Source organism: Oncorhynchus keta, chromosome 34 (assembly GCF_023373465.1).
Source record: "Oncorhynchus keta strain PuntledgeMale-10-30-2019 chromosome 34, Oket_V2, whole genome shotgun sequence".
Lineage (NCBI taxonomy): Eukaryota > Metazoa > Chordata > Actinopteri > Salmoniformes > Salmonidae > Oncorhynchus > Oncorhynchus keta.
This window is the reverse complement of record NC_068454.1, coordinates 63,349,886-63,371,598: the sequence shown is the minus strand read 5'-3', so window position 1 is coordinate 63,371,598 and position 21,713 is coordinate 63,349,886. Positions and strand designations below refer to the sequence as shown.

The window sequence follows — 21,713 nt, the reverse complement described above, 5'->3', positions numbered from 1 at the left end:
GATCTGTTGGTGCGGTATGCGGGTGGAGTGGGTCTAGAGTATCTGAGGATGCTGTAGATGTGAGCCATGACAAGCCTTTCAAAGCACTTAATGGCTACCGACGTGAGTGCTACGGGGCGGTAAGGGACTATGGTGGTCGGCTTGAAACATGTAGGTATTACAGACTCAGTCAGGGAGAGATTGAAAATGTCAGTGAATACACTTGCCAGTTGGTCCGCGCATGCTTTGAGTACACGTCCTGGTAATCCATCTGGCCCCGAGGCTTTGTGAATGTTGACCTGTTTAAAGGTCTTGCTCACATCGGCTACCGAGAGCGTTATCACACAGTCATCCAGAACAGCTGGTGCTTCAGTGTTGCATGCCTCGAAGCGAGCGTAAAAGGCATTTCGCTCGTCTGGTAGGCTCGCATCACTGGGCAGCTCTCGTCTGGGTTTCCCTTTGTAGTCACTCACAAGCCCTGTCACATCCGACGAGTGTCAGAGCCGGTGTAGTAGGATTCAATCTTAATCCAGTATTGATGCTTTGCTTGTTTGATGGTTCGTCTAAGGCCATAGCGGGATTTAGGTGTCCCGCTCCTTGAAAGCAGCAGCTCTAGACTTTTGCCCAATGCGGATGTTGATGTAATCGACGGCTTCTGGTTGGGATATGTACGCACGGTCACTGTGTGGATGACGTCGTCGATGCACTTATTGATGAAGCCGATGACTGAGGTGGTATACTCCTCAATGCCATTGGATGAATCCCGGAACATATTCCAGTCTGTGCTAGCAAAACAGTCCTGTAGTGTAGCATTCGTGTCATCTGACCACTTCCGTATTGAGCGAGTCTATGGTGCTTCCTGCTTTAGTTTTTGCTTGTAAGCAGGAATCAGGAGGATAGAATTATGGTCAGATTTGCCAAATGGAGCGTGGGGGAGAGCTTTGTATGCATCTAAGTGTGGAGTAAAGGTGGTCTAGAGTTTTTTTTCCCTCTGGTTGCACATGTGACATGCTGGTAAAAAATGTGGTAAAAGTGATTTAAGTTTGCCTGCATTAAAGTCCCCGGCCACTAAGAGCACCGCTTCTGGATGAGCATTTTCTTGTTTGCTTAAGGCCTTATAGAGTTGGTTGAGTACGGTCTTAGTGCCAGCATCGGTCCGTGGTGGTAAAAAGGCGGATAAGAAAAACATAGTTGAGAACTCTCTTGGTAGATAGTGGGGTCTACAGCTTATCATAAGGTACTCTACCTCAGGTGAGCAATACCTCAAGACTTCTTTAATATTAGACATCACTCACCAGCTGTTATTGACAAAATGACGCACACCCCCACCCCTCGTCTTACCAGACGTAGCTTCTCTGTTCTGCCGGTATATTGAAAATGACAGCCACATATATTATCTGTGTCGTCGTTCAGCCACGACTCGGTGAAACATAAGATATTACAGATTTAATGTTCCGTTGGTAGGATAATCGTAATCGGAGATCATCAATTTTATTTTCCAATGATTACATGTTAGCAAGTAGAATTGATGGCAGTGGGAGTTCACTCGCTGGCCTACGGATTCTCAAAAGGCAGCCCAATCTGGGGCATCTCTTCCAAGGCTGCTGGCCCAGACGGCATCCCTGGCCGCGTCCTCAGAGCATGCGCAGACCAGCTGAGGGTGTGTTTACGGACATATTCAATCGCTCCCTTTCCCAGTCTGCTGTCCCCACATGCTTCAAGATTGCTACCATTGTTCCTGTACCAAAGAAGGCAAAGATAAGTGAACAAAATGATTACCGCCCTGTAGCACTCACTTCTGTCATCATGAAGTGCTTTGAAAGACTAGTCAAGGATCATATCACCTCCACCTTAGCGGCCACCCTAGACATAATTCAGTTTGCATACCGCCCTAACAGGTCCACAGACGATGCAATCGCCAGCACACTTCACACTGCCCTATCCCATCTGGACAAGAGGTTATACCTATGTAAGAATGCTGTTCATTGACTACAGCTCAGCATTCAACACCATAGTACCCTCCAAGCTCCTCATTAAGCTGAAGGCCCTGGGCCTCAACCCCGCCCTATGCAATTTGGTCCGGGACTTTCTGACGGGGCACCACTAGGTGGTGAAGGTAGAAAACAACATCTCCACCTCGCTGACCATCAACACTGGAGCCCCACAAGAGTGTGTGCTCAGCCGCCTCATGTACTCCCTGTTCACCCACGACTGTGTGGCCATGCACGCCTCCAACTCAATCATCAAGTTTGCAGATCACACAACAGGAGTGGGCTTGATTACCAACAACGACGAGACAACCTACAGGGAGGAGGTGAGGGCACTCGGAGTGTGGTGTCAGGAAAACAACCTCTTCCTCATTGTCAACAAAACAAAGGAGATGAACAACATCTCCACCTCGCTGACCATCAACACTGGAGCCCCACAAGAGTGTGTGCTCAGCCGCCTCATGTACTCCCTGTTCTTCGTGGCCATGCATCAATCATCAAGTTTGCAGAACACAACAGGAGATGATCATGGGGCACTTGGTGTCAGGAAACAACCTCTTCCTCATTGTCAGGAGATGATCATGGACTTCAGGAAACAGCAGAGGGAGCCCCCCCCCTATCCACATCGAAGGGGCAGCAGTGGAGAAAGTGGAATGTTTTAAGTTCCTCAGTGTATACATCAACAACAAACTGAAATGGTCCACCCACACAGACAGTGTGGGGATGTTTTTCAGAGGCAGGGACTGGAAGACCACTCAGGATTGAGGAAAAGATGAACGGAGCGAAGTACAGAGAGATCATTGATGAAAACCTGCTCCAGAGCGCTCAGGCCCTCAGACTGGGGTGAAGGTTCACTTCAGGACAAGGGCCCTAAGCACACAGCCAAGACAATACAGGAGTTGCTTCGGTGTGCAGCGACGCTGTGCAGCGACGCACCCCATCCAACCTGACAGAGCTTGAGAGGATCTGCAGAGAAGAATGGGAGAAACTCCCCAAATATAGGTGTGCCAAACTTGTATTGTACAAGTGCCAAATGTGCTTCAACAAAGTACAGAGTAAACGGTCTGAATACTTATGTAATTGTAATATTTCAGTTACTTAAGTTTAAAACATTTGCACAAATGTCTAAAACCCTGTTTTTGCTTTGTCATTATGGGGTAGTGTGTGTAGATGAATTGAATCCATTTTAGAACGAGGCTGTAATGTAACAAATGTGGAAAACGTCAAGGGGTCTGAATACTTTCCGCAGGCACTGTAAATGTGCCTATTGGTGTCATAAATACATTGAGATATAATATAGCCTCACTTTTCATAATAAGAGATCTAGCCCTGTTAATCTAAAGGGCATAATATATCAACATAATCTCAGAGCATTTCGTATTATTCTGTATGTAAATTCGTGACAATTAGTTTTGTATGATATGTTACGTTTCGTATGGTATGTATTAATTCGTGGATGTCCATCACCCATTTCATATGATATGTTACAATTCGTACAATTCGTACAATTCGGATTTGCAAAACGTACAATACGTTACAAATTTGCAAAACGTATTATATGTTACAAATTTGATAAATGTATGTAATATGTTACGAATTTGCAAAATTTATGATATGTTACGAATTTGAAAAACATATATTACGTTTTCAAATTCTAGCTAGGTGGCTAACATTAGCTAGCTCGCTGACATTAGCTAGACTAGGGGTTAGGGTTAAGGGTAAAGTTTAGGAGTTAGGTTAAAGGGTTAAGGTTAGGGTTACGGGATGGTTTAGCTAAAAGGTTAGGGTTTGGAGAAGGGTTAGCTAATGTGCCAAGTATTTGCAATGTTGCTAAAAAGTAGTATGTTGAAATGTTGCTAATTAGCTAAAATGCTAGAGTTGTCCATTAAGAGATTTGAACGCGCAAGCTTTGGCTTGTTAGACGTTCATGTTATACACCCATCCATCCACCACAACCAACCACCCTACTTTCGTTTTTTACGATACATAACTGTGTCTTATGCAACCATACCAAACATAACATATCATACTAAATGGAGTGTCTCAGATTTATGTACAGAATAATACGAAATGCTCTGAGACCAGCTCTGTATCTATCTAGTTAACAAGAGGAAAGGGAATTAAAAAATGTGATTACTTGGGACTGTAGGGCCAATAGAGCATGCCAGTCCCAGGAGAGTCAACAAGAGGAACATCGTGGTCGATCTCATCATCCTGGAGGAAGAGCCCAGAGCAAGTCAACAGGTCTGATAGGAACCAGTCCACAGAAACATTGGCACAAACACTGAAACAATCTGTTAGGCTGCAATTCAATCACAATTTATATTTTTTATCAATTCAGCTCACATGAACAAAGAAAAACATTTCAAATATTGTTTTACTCACTTTGTAAGAAGAACAATAAACACGAAGAGGGTACATTTTGGGTAGTGTCATTTAAAAAATGTTTTACTGTTCTTTTAAACTAATTTTAACTTCAAAATGTATATAATATTTTTACATTTTTAGCCTGTCATCTATGTGTAACAGGGCTGATGTGTTTTGCTCAACCCTCTCAGTTTTCCGCCATGTTTTTATTAATAAAAAAGTTATCACCATATTAAAACGAAATGGCGCCGGAGCAGAAGGCAGATGTTTTACATGCCCCCAACTGATTGTTTTTTGTTTGTTTATCTGCGTTGTTTGTAACTTATTGTTTTACTATTTTTGTACATAATGTAGCCGCTCCCCTCTCTTTTGACCGAAAATAACTTCTAGATATCAGGACTGCTATTACTCACCACGGACTAGCAGGATCCTTTTTTTTCTTTCATGATATACGGCTCCCTCGGGAACAGGCCCCGACCCCAGTGATCTGCGTGAAGAGGAGGCGGAGAAAGAGAGGCCGGAGGGCGGGCTGCCTTCTGAGGAGTAGGAGGCGATCGCATAAACCCCCACTCCCCTCAATTCTGCTTGCAAACATGCAATCTTTGGACAATAAAATGGGTGAGTTATTGGGAAGATTAAACTACCAACGGGGACATTAAAACCTGTAACATCTTATGCTTCACGGAGTCGTGGCTGAATGACTACAATACCGACGTACAGCTGGCTGGTTACGCGATGTACCGGCAGGAAAGAACAGCGTCGTCTGGTAAGACAAGGGGTGGCGGTCTATGTATTTTTGTAAATAACAGCTGGTACATGATATCTAAGGAAGTCTTGTGCCTTTGATCACCTGAGGTAGGGTTTATCATGATAAGCTGCAGACTACATTACCTACCGAGAGACTTCTCATCTATATTCTTTGTAGCTGTTTACATACAACCTCAGTCAGAAGCTGGCACCAAGATAGCATTGAATGAGTTGTATTCTGCCATAAGCAAACAAGAAAATGTTCACCCAGAGACGGCGCCGGGGACTTTAATGCAGGGAAACGTAAATCTTTTTTTACATTTTTTAAATTTTTTTTACTTCCTTTTTCTCCCCAATTTCATAGTATCCAATTGTCAGTAATTAACTGTCTTGTCTCATCGCTACAACTCCCGTACGGGCTCGGGAGAGACGAAGGTCGAGAGCTATACGTCCTCCGAAACACAACCCAACCAAGCCGCACTGTGGTCAGATGAAGCAGATGCTAAGCTACAAGACTGTTTTGCAAGCACAGCCTCGAGTATGTTCCGGGATTCCTCCAATAGCATCTGTCATTGGCTTCATCAATAAGTGCATCCATGATGATGTCGTCCCCACATGTACGTACATACCCAAACCAGAAACCATGGATTACAGCCAGCATCCGCACTGAGCTAAAGGCTAGAGCTGCCGCTTTCAAGGAGCGGGACTCTAACCCGGAAGCTTATAAGAAATCCCGCTATGCCCACCGACGAATCATCAAACAGGCAAAGGGTCAATACAGGACTAAGATCGAGTTGTGCTACACCGGCTCTGACGCTCGTCAGATGTGGCAGGGCCTGCAAACCAGTGACACAAGCCTACCGGACAAGCTAAACTACTTCTATGCTCGCTCCGAGGCAAATAACACTGAAACATGCATGAGAGCACCAGCTGTACCGGAAGACTGTGTGATCACGCTCTCCGCAGCGATTGTGAGTAAGACCTTTAGACAGGTCAACATTCAGGCCGCAGAGCCAGACGGATTACCAGGACATGTACTGCGAGCATGTGCTGACCAACTGGTTGGCCAGCAGCATACCACCCTGCATCCCACTGCTGGCTTGCTTCTGTAGCTAAGCAGGGTTGGACCTGGTCAGTCCCTGGATAGGATACCAGATGCTGCTGGAAGTGGTGTTGGAGGGCCAGTAGGAGGTACTCTTTCCTCTGGTCTAAGAAAATTATAATCCCAATGCCCCAGGGTGGTGATTGGGGACACTGCCCTGTGTAGGGTGCCGTCTTTTGTATGGGACGTTAAACGGGTGTCCTGACTCTCTGAGGTCATTAAAGATCCCATGGCACTTATCGTAAGAGTAGGGGTGTTAACCCCGGTGTCCTGGCTAAATTCCCAAGCTGTCCCTCATACCATCATGGTCACCTAATCATTCCCAGCTTACAATTGGCTCATTCATCCCCTTCCTCTCGCCTATAACTATTCCCCAGGTCGTTGCTGTAAATGAGAATGTGTTCTCAGTCAACTTACCTGGTAAAATAACGGTAAAATAAAAATAAACTAAAAACTAGCAAGTGTCTTCACTGATATGTTCAACCTCTCCCTGTCCGAGTCTGTAATACCAACATGTTTTAAGCAGACCACCATAGTGCCTGTGCCCAAGAACACTAAGATAACCTGCCTAAATGACCACCAACCCGTAGCACTCACATCTGTAGCCATGAAGTGCTTTGAAAGGCTGGTCATGGCTCACATCAACACCATCATCCCAGAAACCCTAGTTCCACTCCAATTTGCGTACCGCCCCAACAGATCCACAGATGATGCAGTCTCTATTGCACTCCACACTGCCCTTTCCCACCTGGACAAAAGGAACACCTATATGAGAATGCTATTAATTGACTACAGCTCAGCGTTCAACAACATAGTGCCCTCAAAGCTCATCAATAAGCTAAGGACCCTGGGACTAAACACCTCTCTCTGCAACTGGATCCTGGACTTCCTGAAGGGCTGCCCCCAGTTGGTAAGGGTAGGTAACAACACATCCGCCACGCTGATCCTTAACACTGGAGCCCCCCAGGGGTGCGTGCTCAGCCCCCTCCTGTACTCCCTGTTCACTCATGACTGCACAGCCAGGCACGACTCCAACAACATCATTAAATTTGCTGATGACACAACAGTGGTAGGCCTGATCACCGACAACAATGAGACAGCCCATAGGGAGGTCAGAGACCTGGCCTTGTGGTGCCAGGACAAGAACCTCTCCCTCAACATGATCAAGACAAAGGAGTTGATTGTGGACTTCAGGAATAAGAGTACAGAGCACGCCGCCATTCTCATCGACAGGGCTGCAGTGGAGCAGGTTGAGATCTTGGAGAGCATGGAGTTCCTTGGTGTCCACATCACCAACAAACTAATATGGTCCAAGCACACCATGACAGTCGTGAAGCGGGCACGACAGAGCCTATTCCACCTCAGGAGTCTGAACAGATTTGACATGGCTCCTCAGATCCTCAAAAGGTTCTACAGCTGCACCACTGAGAGCTGGTTGCCTGGTATGGCAACTGCTCGGCCTCCGACCACAAGGCACTACAGAGGGTAGTGCGAATGGCCCAGTACATCACTGGGGCCAAGCTTCCTGCCATCCAGGACCTCTATACCAGGCGGTGTCAGAAGAAGGCCCTGAAAATTGTCAAAGACTCCAGCAACCCTAGCCATAGACTATTCTCTCTGCTACCACACGGCAAGCGGTACCGTAGCGCCAAGTCTAGGTCCAAGAGGCATCAATTCAGCTTCTACCCCCAAGCCATAAGACTCCTGAACATCTAGTCAAATGTCTACCCAGACTATCCACATTGCCACCCCCCCTACACACCACTGCCATTCTCTTTTGTCATCTATTCATAGTCACTTTAATTAACTCTACCTACATGTACATAATACCTCAACTAACCAGTATCCCCGTACATTGACTCTGTACCGCCACCCCCCTGTCAATATTATGTTTTACTGCTCCTCTTTAATTACTTGTTACTTTTATCTCTTATTCTTATCCGGATTTTTTTAAACTGCTCTGTCGGTTAGGGGCTCGTAAGTGAGCGTTTCACTGTAAGGTCTATTACACCTGTTGTATTCGGCGCATGTGACTAATACAATTTGATTTGATTTGATTTATAAGTTCAGTTCCCTTAACAGGGTTGACCTTGAAAATGAGAGTGAAACGTAAATGAATCATTATTCTCGTGAAATTAATAATAGTCTTCGGAAATTATATTGTCAAAGCAACAAAGTAACAAGGGCTTTACAATGATAGTGAAAACTGGAACATTTTCAGGTTAAAATCTTCCTCAGAAAAGGGACATGTCAAAATGCTGATTTTAGACTGCTTAGAAATAATTTATTCATATATTGAATTTTCCATGCAATCTTTAAAGGGCACTTATTTTATTATAACAGTCTTTTACATTTCTGCACAATTTCTACTTAATAAGGAACGTAATTCAAGAGAGTATAGTATTAGCGGAGAGAACAATGAGAGGTGCTGCGTAACTCTTAGCATTATCCTTTCGTGACCTTGCTACTTATTAAAAATAGAATACAAGTCTTTCAGTATAAAATACAGTCCAGCTTGCTGTCTCTTTGCAATCACAGCCTCCTTACAAACACAGTAGCATACATTTTAGTAAAGGATTGGATTATGGGAACATCACGCCCATCTGAATTATTATTATTATTATGAAATAACTGTTATGTAAATCAACAGTTAATGTGTGGTTGTGTAAGGCAGAACATATAACGTAATAGAAGACAATTCCAAATAGTATTAGATTGTAATATCCTCTTACCTTAAAAAAAACAAGGTCACTGTTGATGTTGATGTAGGTAAAAGCTCTGTAGACAACCGAATCTGACTGATTCATTTATACACCAGTCACAAAGTCAAACACGCCCCCACCCCTCGTCTCCAAGGACATCCTCCTAACAATTTACCATACCATGATAACTAGTCACCTGCACTACTGTGCCATAGTTTGACTTCCAGCCCCACGTCGGTGCGATAAGACAGATCTCAACCATCTCCAGTTAATCATCAACAGGGCTGCTTGTATCATGACCGGGCATTCGTGGAGGGAACAGAAGAGATACTTCTGTAAAATGCTGGAATCTAACCACTGACGGACAGGATCCTTTTCAACATCCTAGTGACGTTTCTTTGGGACCATTATAGACATCCTGATACACTGAATGTCCTGAGAACGTCCTAAAAACTAATCTAGTCCTCATTGACGTCCCAGGACCATAGAGGGAACTAGACAAAAGCAGACTACAAGAACTAGAAGACTACAAGAATGGCTCTGGCTGCACAAGGACACCATGTGGGAGAGCTTCTGGCAGGTATTGGAGGACTTTATGCTCAAGGGGACTTTGTTGTTTGCTATGAGTGGGTTTATTTATTTTTGTGTGAAACATTTGCTTTTGGTGGATCCTTGCTGCAACCTGCCTGCTGGCCTACGGTGACGACTGTAAACCATGACGTATTAATATACATGTTAAAAATATACTTTTTCCCTCTGCTTCACTCTGCCTGCTCAACTCACTTTTCCACCCTGTGACATAATCATTGAGATAAATAACTAAAACATGATTCCAACTTATGGCGAAATATAGACAGTATAACAAAATAATCAGGATATCGTGATATGGAAGGGAATAACAGGAAACATCAAAACATGTTTAACTTGTTACAGAGTAGTTGTATACTTTGCTACTTATAGAATCTTAAGAGCATGTACAAAAGCAGGCAACATATTGCTTGTATACTTACTCCACATCAGATATTTTACTGCAATTGATGACTACATTCAATTAGATAAAAGTAAACTTAAAGTGTCTTATTATAAATGTACTTCAATGTTTACTTATGGCCCTGGTACAATTACAATCCACACTCTTATACATGACCAAATGAATGTGTATACAGTATGTGTGTGTGTGTGTGTGTGTGTGTGTGTGTGTGTGTGTGTGTGTGTGTGTGTGTGTGTGTGTGTGTGTGTGTGTGTGTGTGTGTGTGTGTGTGTGTGTGTGTGTGTGTGTGTGTGTGTGTGTGTGTGTGTGTGTGTGTGTGTGCTTGTGTTTCGTGCACAGGTGACTTAGCTAAATGTCTTGGTTTTGAGAATTTAAAAACATAGGGTTAGGCCATAATATTCCAATCCAAATATCTTTGATAACTGCATTCTAGGTGAAACCATGAAATGCTTCCGAAACTTTGGTGCTGTGTTACACTTTATCTTCTCCAAATACATGAACATACAATACAGTACAATGATAGGAGACATTACAGTAAGTACGGTTTCAATAAAACAGATCTAAATTAATTTACTCAATATAACAACATTTACAGTGTGACATTAGAATGCTAAAATGTTAATGAATTTTAACATGGATTTATCCTACACATACACTCTTAGAAGAAAAGGAGCTATCTAGAACCTTAAAGGGTTCTTCGGCTGTCCCCGTAGGAGAACACATTGAAGAAACCTTTTTGTTTCCAGGTAGAACCCTTTTGGGTTCAATGTGAACCCTTTTAGGTTCCATGTAGAACCCTGTTCCACATGGAACCCAAATGGGTTCTACCAAGAACTTAAAAGGGTTCTCCTATGGGTACAGCTGAAGAACTCTTTTGGAACCCTTTTTTTCTAAGAGTGTGGAGAATGTTACCTACAATATAATTTAGGGTGGCAGGTAGCCTAGTGGTCAGAGCGTTGTGCCAGTAACCAAAGGGTTGCTGAACCGAATCTCTGAGCTGACAAGCTAGAAATCTGTCATTCTACCCCTGAACAAGGCAGTTAACCCACTGTTCCCCGGTAGGCCGTCATTGTAAATATGAATTTGTTCTTAACTCACTTGCCTAGTTAAATCATTAAAAATATATGAGTTGCAGTCTACTGCAGAGATAGCCTGCAAAGTAATGTCATACTTTCCAGGTCCGTACCCAAACAGTTCGAACTACTAATTTTAAAAATTACTCTCTCCAAAAATACAGTGGTGCAAAAAAGTATTTAGTCAGCCACCAATTGTGCAAGTTCTCCCACTTAAAAAGATGAAAGAGGCCTGTAATTTTCATCATAGGTACACTTCAACTATGACAGACAAAATGGAGAAAAAAAATCCAGAAAGTCACATTGTAGGATTGTTTATGAATTTATTTGCAAATTATGGTGGAAAATAAGTATTTGGTCAATAACAAAAGTTTATCTCAATACTTTGTTATATACCCTTTGTTGGCAATGACAGAGGTCAAACATTTTCTGTAAGTCTTCACAAGGTTTTCACACACAGTTGCTGGTATTTTGGCCCATTCCTCCATGCAGATCTCCTCTAGAGCAGTGATCTTTTGGGGCTGTTGCTGGGCAACACAGACTTTCAACTCCATCCAAAGATTTTCTATTGGGTAGAGATCTGGAAACTGGCTAGGCCACTCCAGGACCTTGAAATGCTTCTTACAAAGCCACTCTTTCGTTGCCTGGGCGGTGTGTTTGTGATCATTGGCATGCTGAAAGACCCAGCCATGTTTCATCTTCAATGCCCTTGCTGATGGAAAGAGGTTTTCACTCAAAATCTCACGATACATGGCCCCATTCATTCTTTCCTTTACACGGATCAGTCGTCCTGGTCCCTTTGCAGAAAAACAGCCCCAAAGCATGATGTTTCCACCCCCATGCTTCACAGTAGGTATGGTGTTCTTTGGATGCAAATCACCATTCTTTGTCCTCCAAACACGACGAGTTGAGGTTTTACTAAAAAGTTATATTTTGGTTTAATCTGACCATATGACATTCTCCCAATCTTCTTCTGGATCATCCAAATGCTCTCTAGCAAACTTCAGACGGGCCTGGACATGTACTGGCTTAAGTAGGGGGACACGTCTGGCACTGCAGGATTTTAGTCCCTGGCGGCGTAGTGTGTTACTGATGGTAGGCTTCAATCTCACACAAATCATCAAGGAACCCACCAGGTACAACCTTAAATCTGTAAACAAGGGCACCCTCATAGACGTTATCCTGACCAACTGGCCCTCCAAATACACCTCCGCTGTCTTCAACCAGGATCTCAGCGATCACTGCCTCATTGCCTATATCCGCTACGGGTCCGCAGTCAAACGACCAACCCTCATCACTGTCAAACGCTCCCTAAAACACTTCTGCGAGCAGGCCTTTCTAATCGACCTGGTCCGGGTATCCTGGAAGGATATTGACCTCATCCCGTCAGTTGAGGATGCCTGGTCATTCTTTAAAAGTAACTTCCTCACCATCTTAGATAAGCATGCTTCGTTCAAAAAATGCAGAACTAAGAACAGATATAGCCCATGGTTTACTCCAGACCTGACTGCCCTCGACCAGCACAAAAACATCCTGTGGTGGACTGCAATAGCATCGAATAGTCCCCGCGATATGCAACTGTTCAGGGAAGTCAGGAACCAATACACGCAGTCAGTCAGGAAAGCAAAGGTCAGCTTTTTCAAGCAGAAATTTGCATCCTGTAGCTCTAACTCCAAAAAGTTCTGGGACACTGTAAAGTCCATGGAGAACAAGAGCACCTCCTCCCAGCTGCCCACTGCACTGGTGGTAACACGGTCACCACCGATAAATCCATGATAATCGAAAACTTCAACAAGCATTTCTCAACGGCTGGCCATGCCTTCCTCCTGCCTCCTCTACTCCAACCTGGCTACTCCAGCTTACCTCCCGGCCAAAGAGCTGCAAAACCTGCCAGAAGGATTGGAAAGCCCCCATCCCCTCTTCAAATGGGGAGACAGCTACAGACCTCCATCCTGCCCTGCCTATCTAAGGTCCTCCCAACAGCACTGACCATCTCGATCCTTTCTCCACTGTGCAATCTGGTTTCCGAGCCGGTCATGGGTGCCAGATAGCTAGATGCTCTAACAGACAGTACTGTGCAGCTGCAAAAATCACCATATTCTTATCGGCAGACTCAGTAGCCTCGGTTTTTCGAATGACTGCCTTGCCTGGTTCACCAACTACTTTGGAGACAGAGTTCAATGTGTCAAATCGGAGGGCATGTTGTCCAGTCCTCTGGCAGTCTCTATGGGGGTACCCCAATTCTCTTTTTCAAATGATGTTGCTCTTGCTGTGGGCGATTCCCTGAACCAACCCTGGACCCAAACTGTTACAGAACTGCTCTTATATCCATCCTGCCCTGCCTATCTGGAAGGTCTCTATAAGTACCTAGGTGTCTGGCTAAAGACCAAGTCAACAAACAGATCACTGACCATCTCGAATCCCACTCTACTCAGCAAACTGGATGCAGTTTATCCAGTTCTCCACTGTGCAATCTGGTTTCCGCCAGACCAACTGGCTCAGGTGGGTGCACCAGATTACATTTTGGTAATAAGTGCTCTGGATCTATCAGTGCAGTGGTGACCCATAGACCTCCACCTCACAGGGTTCAATTCCTCCAATATCAATGATGTTGCTTCAATGCCCCTGAACCAACTCCGCAGATGAACCATTCTGTATACCTTGGCCCTTCCTTGATGCTATTCTAACCTCCAAACGAAACGCTAGTAAAACAGGGTCAGGTGTTCACTTCTTCCTGGAATGACCACGTTGATGTATCAACCCTCCATCCCTTTACATTGGAAGGTGCTGGAATAGCCAACTGGAAGAAGAGATCACAGCACACCTGCAGGAGGAAATCGAAACTGCTTCAAAACAGTAACTATGAAACAAGCAGCTCCATGTTAACTCATCAGACTCATATAGTGAACCACTCAATAATGTTGACAATTCAACACAATTCCTGGTGTTGTAAGTCAGGCTGTACCATAGAGATAGATAGAGGACTCAAGTGACTAAAAGCCTGTTTTAGCATATGGAGTGCCATTGAGGACTTTCACCATTTTGAAGTACTCAACTGGGTGGGACTTTCTATGAGTTAAGGAAGGATCACATAATTCCAGGAGGGATCAGCTAATGAATTATACACGTGAGCAAATATTCTGTAACTACAGGTGGCAGTAAATATTCAACCTTGGCTTTATACCCTTTCAGTTTGTTTACCAACTCATAGAAGTAGTAGAAAATAAAATGTACTACTTCAAAATAGAGACGGCCTCAATGGCACTGCTCATGCTATCAGAGACCCCATAATGGGAGAGATAGGATGTTGTGTCCTCTAACTATCTCTACAGCCTGTACACAGTTATGCTAACCAACTTTTTGTCAAATACACTTTATGAGTCCACAGAAGGTCCAACTGCCATCAAGGGTTAACTTTAACTTTGGTGTTGGTAGGAGGAGGAACCATCTTCCCAAATATTGTTGTGATTCCCATCAATGGCATTGTAAGCAAAACCAAACCCACACAATGATGACTGGGTGGGTTTTCCCTGTAAAGCTGCATTATTTCCTGGACAAGACAATTGTTAGCACTTGCATTAGTATGCTGATATCCATGTAATCCCCCTTGTAATTGAAGGAGTATATATTTTTAGTTATTTATTCATTTATTTCAACTTTATTTAACCAGGTAGGCCAGTTGAGAACGGGTTCTCATTTACAACTGCGACCTAGCCAAGATAAAGCAAGCAGTGCGACACAAACAACAACACAGAGTTACACATAAACAAACGTACAGTCACTAACACAATAGAAAAGTCTATATACAGTGTGTGCAAATGAGGTAAGATTAGGGAGGTAAGGCAATAAATAGGCCGTAGTGGCGAACTAATTACAATTTAGCAATTAAACACTGGAGTGATAGATGTGCAGAAGATGAATGTGCAAGTAGAGATACTGGGAAGGAGCAAAACAAAAAATAACAGTATGGGGATGAGGTAGTTATAGGGGCTATTTACAGATGGGGTATGTACAGGTGCAATGATATGTAAGCTGCTCTGACAGCTGATGCTTAAAGTTAGTGAGGGAGACATGAGTCGCCAGCTTCAGTGATTTTTGCAATTCGTTCCAGTCATTGGCAGCAGAGAACTGGAAGGAAAGGCGGCCAAAGGAGGAATTGGCTTTCGGGGATGACCAGTGAAATATACATGCTGGAGCAGAAAAAAGCTAGTCATTATGCCATTAACTGGTAAAAAAAACATGAATAGTTGTCAAAGCATATTATTTTCATGGTATGTTGATGGAAGAGGAACAATGGTGGACTTGGGCCCTGGCTTGTTCTTTTGAGTAAAAACTAGCCTCTGGGTAGGTGCTGCTATGGTGACCAGTGAGCTGAGATAAGGTGGGGCTTTACCTAGCAAAGACTTTGTTTGGCAACGAATTTGAAGCGAGGACCAGCCAATGAGAGCATACAGGTTAGGGTGGTGGGTAATATATGGGGCTTTGGTGACAAAATGGATAGCACTGTGATAGACTGCATCCAATTTGCTGAGTAGAGTATTGGAGGCTATCTACAGCTTCACATTTTACGGATTCGGCAGCCGGCTTTAAACCAATGTGTAACTACTGTTGAGGCAACGATACATGGTTTATAATGTATCGTATCATACAGTATGTATATCCAAGACATCACTTGAATATTTGTCTGCATAAAATGAGTCAGTAGAAGACATGATTGCTCTGAGTTACTTACTTCACTTTTTTTTACTAGGCAAGTCGGTTAAGAACAAATTCTTATTTTCAATGACAGCCTAGGAACAGTGGGTTAACTGCCTGTTCAGGGGCAGAATGACAGATATGTACCTGTCAGCTCGGGTGTTTGAACTTGCAACCTTCTGGTTACTAGTCCACCGCTCTAACCACTAGGCTACCCTGCCGCCACTTCAATAATATTCACATGGAATTAAATGTGATGGGGCTTATCCTTACCAGTTGGGGAGAGGTACCCATAAACCTCCACCTCACAGAACTGTGAAGAAGACTGTTCTGACCTGGAAGGACCACAGTCACATAACTTCCTCAGAGTGAGAGATCATATGACGAAGTGAAAACACATTTTTAGAAATATTTGCAAATGTATTGAAAATTAAATACATAAATATCGAATTTACATAAGTATTCACATCCCTGAGTCAATACTTCGTAGAAGCACCTTTTGCAGCGATTACAGTCTTTCTGGGTAAATCTCTAAGAGCTTTCCACACCTGGATTGAGCAACATTTGCCCATTATTCTTTTCAATGTTGTTCAAGGTCTGTCAACTTGGTTGTTGATCATTACTAGACAACCAGGTATTGCCTTTGATTTTTAAGTAGGTTTAATGCAAAACTGTAACTCGGACACTCAGGAACATTCACTGTCTTCTTGGTAAACAACTCCAGTGTAGATTTTGCCTTATGTTTTACGCTATTCTCCTGATGAAAGGTGAATTAATCTCATAGTATCTGGTGGAAAACAGACTGAATCAGGTTTTCCTCTAGGATTTTGCCTGTGCTTAGCTGCCTTCCGTTTCCTATTTATCCTGAAAACCTCCCCAGACCTTAACAATTACACGAATACCCATAACATTATGCAGCAACCACAGTGTTTGAAAATATGGAGAGTGGTTCTCAGTGATGTGTTGTATTGGATTTGCCCTAAACATAACACTTTGTATTCAGGACAAACAGTTTACTTTACTTTAGCACCTTGTGGCTAACTGCATGCATGTTTTGAACTCGTTTTATTCTGTACAGGCTTCATTATTTTCACTCTGTCAATTAGGTTACTATTGTGGCGTAATTACAATGTTGTTGATCCATCCTCAGTTTTCTCCTGTCACAGCCATTAAACTCTGTAATTGGAGGCCTGTAATCATTGTAAAGAGTGGGTGTATTGATACACCATCCAAAGTGTAATTAATAACTTCACCATGCTTGAAGGGATATTCAATGCATGCTTTTTTATTTTTTACCCATCTACCAATAAGTGCCTTTCTTTGTAAGGCAATGGAAAAACTCCCTGGTCTTTGCAGTTGAATCTCTGTTTGAAATTCACTGCTCGACTGGGGGACCTTACAGATAGTTGTATGAGTGATGTACAGAGCTGAGGTAGCCATTAAATTGTTTTGTTAAACACTATTATTGTACACAGTGAGTCCATGCAACTTATGTGACATTTTTACTACTGGACTTATTTGGGCTTGCCAAGCTTAATTTTGTATTTATTTTACTTATCCTTTATTAAACTAGGCAAGTCAGTTAAGAACAAATTATTATTTACAATGATGTCCTACCCCGGCCAAACCCTAAACCTGACGACGCTGGGCAAATTGTGCGCCGCCCTATGGGACTCCCAATTAATAACACATTATTGACTCAAGCCACTGACATTTTGGGGTTTATACAAGCCAGTGACAAAAACATATACATTTCTATACATTTTCAATTCAGGCTGTAACACAACAAAATGTGGAAAACGTACTTTCAAAGGCGCTGTATTCCTTCTCATGGCCACTGTTAATAACCCCATGGTGTTGCCTATGGTAGTATTACTTTCAAGGTAGTTTGGTAGTATTCACTTCAAGCCTACTTTCAAGTGCTGATTTTTCATCTTTGACATCTTGTTTTATTAAGTACAATTAAAATTACCATTACGTAAACAAATTAGCATGACTAGTATTATGTCCAAATAAGGTCAAAGGCATTCAATGGACTAGTGGTGGATTGTGTCATATTCTCTAACCTAATGTCCAGTGGAGTTTAAACGTATGTTGATGTATGCTTGATTTGGTCTGGTCCTCGTCTGGTCATCCGAGTAGCATTCAGCCGTATATTAATGCAGCTGGTAAATATTTGCTTATGTTTATGGTCCTTCAAACTTTGTTCACCGTGTCTTATGATATGAGGGCAGCAAGCAATAAACTAATCTGCAGTAATTCCGACCACAATTTAATCATTTAGAGTAGAAGATAGGGATACAACTTTAGAGGGAATGGCAAAGAGTGGATTATTGTACAGAGGCCAAAATGGACCTATTTACAGACTACAAGCACAAACAACCAAATACATAATGGAAACATTCCAGATCCAAGATTTCACCTTTAATTCATTTTAGCATAATAGCAATAGTATTACATCATTATATGTATTTCTAAGTATGAATGAGAACCATCTAACCAATAATTAGGCAACAAAAAAATTTATGAATATTTTTGTGTTACACAAAATGTTGGCTAATTTATACCTAAACTTCCAAAAACTGTGTGCAAGAAGAACTTCCAGAACAGGGGACCAAATTTGTTTTTGTTTACTGAAATTAAATATACATTTTTGATAATTAACATATTTTTTATTTTACCTTTATTTAACTAGGTAAGTCAGTTAAGAACAAATTCTTATTTTCAATGACGGCCTAAGAACAGTGGGTTAACTGCCTGTTCAGAGGCAGAACGACAGATTTGTACCTTGTCAGCTCAGAGATTTGAACTTGCAACCTTTCAGTTACTAGTCCAACAGCTCTAACCACTAGGATACCCTGCCACCCCTGGAAATATAGTAAAAACATTCATTGTTTTTCGTAAGACAATACATTCCCCAAACATTGCAGGGTGCTGTTAAGAGTTAACGATCTGATTTAGTTACATGTAGGCCCAGTCCCATCCAGGGGTGATCCGTACACCTCCACCTCACACAAGGTCAGGTACTCCTTCCTCCCTGGAATGACCACGATGACATATCGACCCTCCATGCCTGGACACTGGAAGGTGCTAGAAGTGCCAGCTGGGATAGAGGAGATCACAGCACACCTGCAGGATAAAACAGAAACAGACCTACTGATAGTACCTACTGATAGCCACTTCTGTTCAATTCCAAATGGATATTAAGCCCCTATCTCACGGTACTTAAAGTAGTTAAATAGAGGTTAAATAAGGTTAAACAATCGTTTTGGTCAAAAACTGAGGATGCAAGGACTGACCATTCATAATATCAAAATTAGAGTTTTAACAATGTTTTGAGGCTATAAAGTGTTTGTTTAAATCTAAATTGTTTACAAATATTGGAGAAAAACAATTTTATATTTTGGGATCTTATGGGGTATGACAGTTGAACTAAGCTTAAGAGGTATTTATGAGTTATATACTTTAAAAAATCAGCATTACTTTGGGTATGAATCGTTAATTTAAAAGTATAAAAATGTATGTCCCAATCACAGATTGCCCCTTTAACATAACCATTCTACACCTGCATTGCTTGCTGTTTGGGGTTTTAGGCTGGGTTTCTGTACAGCACTTTGAGATATCAGCTGATGTACGAAGGGCTATATAAATAAATTTGATTTGAAGTAAATTAGGCAGGATATAGTGCCTTTGGAAAGTATTCAGACCCCTTGACTTTTCCATATGTTGGTAGGTTACAGCCTTATTTTAAAATGGATTCAATAGTTTTTTCCTCATCAATCTACACACTCAATACCCCATAATGACAAAGCAATGTATACAAATTAAACTGAAATATCACATTTACATAAGTATTCCAACCCTTTACTTTGTTGAAGCACCTTTGGCAATGATTACAGCCTTGAATCTTCTTGGGTATGATGCTACAAGCTTGGCACACTTGTATTTTGTGATTTTCTCCCACAACTCTCTGCAGATCCTCTCAATCAGGTTGGATGAGCAGTGTTGCTGCACAGCTATTTTCAGGTCTCTCCAGAGATGTTCGGTCGGCTTCACGTCCGGGCTCTGGCTGGGCCACACAAGGACATTCAGAGACTTGTCCCGAAGGCACTCCTGTTTTGTCTTGGTTGTGTGTTTAGGGTTGTTGTCCTGTTGGAAGGTGAACATTCACCCCAGTCTGAGGCCCCGAGCACTCTGGAGCAGGTTTTAATCAAGGATCTCTGTACTTTGCTCCGTTCATCTTTACCTCGATCCTGACTACTCTTCCAGTTCCTTCCACTGAAAAACATCCCCACAGCACAGCTGCTGCCACCACCATGCTCCACCCTAGAGACGGTGCCAGGTTTCCTCCAGAAGTGATGCTTGACATTCAGGCCAAAGAGAGACCAGAGAGTCTTGTTTCCCATGGTCTGAGAGTCTTTAGTTGCCTTTTGGCAAGCTCCAAGTGGGCTGTCATGTGCCTTTTACTGAGGAGTGGCTTCCGTCTAGCCACTCTACCATAAATGCCTGATTGGTGGAGTGCTGCAGAGATGGTTGTCCTTCTGGAAGGTTCTCATATCTCCACTCTGTTAGAGTGACCATCAGGTTCTTGGTCACCTCCCTGACCAATGCCCTTCTCCCCTGATTGCCAGGTTTGGCCAGGTGGCCAGCTCTAGGAAGAGTCTTGGTGGTTCCAAACTTCTTCCATTTAAGAATGATGGAGGCCATTTTTTGGTACCCTACCCCAGATCTGTGCCTCGTAAAATCCTGTCTCGGAGCTCTACAGACAACTCTTTCGACTTCATGTAAATAAGGTATTTCTGTTTTTATTTGTATTAAATTAGCAAACATTTCTAAAAAACAGTTTTTGAGGATGTTTTTTTATTTAATACATTTTAGAATAAGGCGGGGAAAAATGTGGAAAAAGTCAAGGTGTCTGAATACATTCCGATGGCACTGTATTTATTTATATGGTTATAGCTCCACCTTGCTTGCTGATAGGCTTGGTTGGTTTTCCAAGCCTCATTGCTTCAACTAATCTTTAAAACGTATATGACGCCAGATTCAAAACGTATAATTTTTCTATTAAAATTATTATACAAGTTATTGCAACCAAAATAATGTTATATACAGTATATGGGGGATACAACTGTCATGACATGGCCCTCTTTGGGTATAGTGAGTGCCTTCCCCTCTCTCCTCTCCTACACCCAGGTTCTGTTATCTCAGGTCATAAATTCCTGGACGAGACTCTCTCCTCCTGGCCATGCAGAAAGAGACACATAACGAGAACAAAGTAACTTCTTCTACATCACAGAATTTGAGAACTGAACAATATCCATGTTTTGGAGAATGTGTAAACGGTCAGTGGAGAAGCCAGCTACGACCCGGTCCGTTTTGTTTCATGTTTGTGACCTCATTACCACAACTATATTTATACAGGTGCCTTCGTTATGAGGTGTGCGTCTAATTATTGTATAAAATTAATGAGTAAAGATGAAACTATTTGTGAAATGATGTAAGGTATTGTTGAACCGTTGATGTGAGAGAATTGTATTCCCTTTAAAGTTGAACTAAGTCATTGGCCTGCCCCCACGAGCACAGACATGATCTGGCTCATGGGACAGCCCTTTTCTACTGTTATGAATAAAAACCCCACCTGAAGAAATCCTCTTCAGACCACGCGTACCTCGGTCAGCTGAGGGAGCGAAGGTTAAGTAGAGACCACAAAAACCTCAGTATAAGCTAAGGTTGTAATGGTTGTTGAATTCCTAACCATACCACGTGGAGCATTGGCTACAAGGGTGGAAATGGTTAAACTCTGAAACGATCGATCCCGAAAGAATAAGAGCAACTCTTCGATACTAATTACTAGTCTGTAGCTTGAAATTATGTCAACCTGACATGCGAAGACCGACAACCGCCAAAACATCTATTCTATAAGAACATTTCTGATTGGTACTCTGAAGTATCCATTCTAACCACGAAAGACTTCAGGGAAGCAGAGAGAGAGACGCTCGGATGAACTTTCCAACAGAAAGACAGACGATTCCAACAGAGATCACAACGACACACTGAGCGTAAATATAT

General features: G+C 42.6%; 1 protein-coding gene across 5 annotated transcripts in view; it reads right to left on the bottom strand.

The window, feature by feature from the left end:
- Positions 1-21,713, bottom strand: part of LOC118367517 (fucolectin-6-like) — a 55,697-nt gene that overhangs the window by 18,483 nt on the left and 15,501 nt on the right. The window contains exons 1-3 of one of the 5 annotated variants that reach the window (XM_052494396.1): positions 8,916-8,987; positions 4,748-4,934; positions 4,105-4,181 (exon numbers count right to left, since the gene is read on the bottom strand). In XM_052494396.1, the coding sequence (XP_052350356.1) occupies positions 4,105-4,180 (76 nt within the window). In that variant the 5' untranslated portion in view covers position 4,181; positions 4,748-4,934; positions 8,916-8,987. Of the gene's footprint in view, positions 1-4,104; positions 4,182-4,747; positions 4,935-8,915; positions 9,044-18,046; positions 18,774-21,713 lie in introns of those variants that run through there. The other 4 variants (XM_052494399.1, XM_052494395.1, XM_052494397.1 and 1 more) reach the window with 4 other exon arrangements.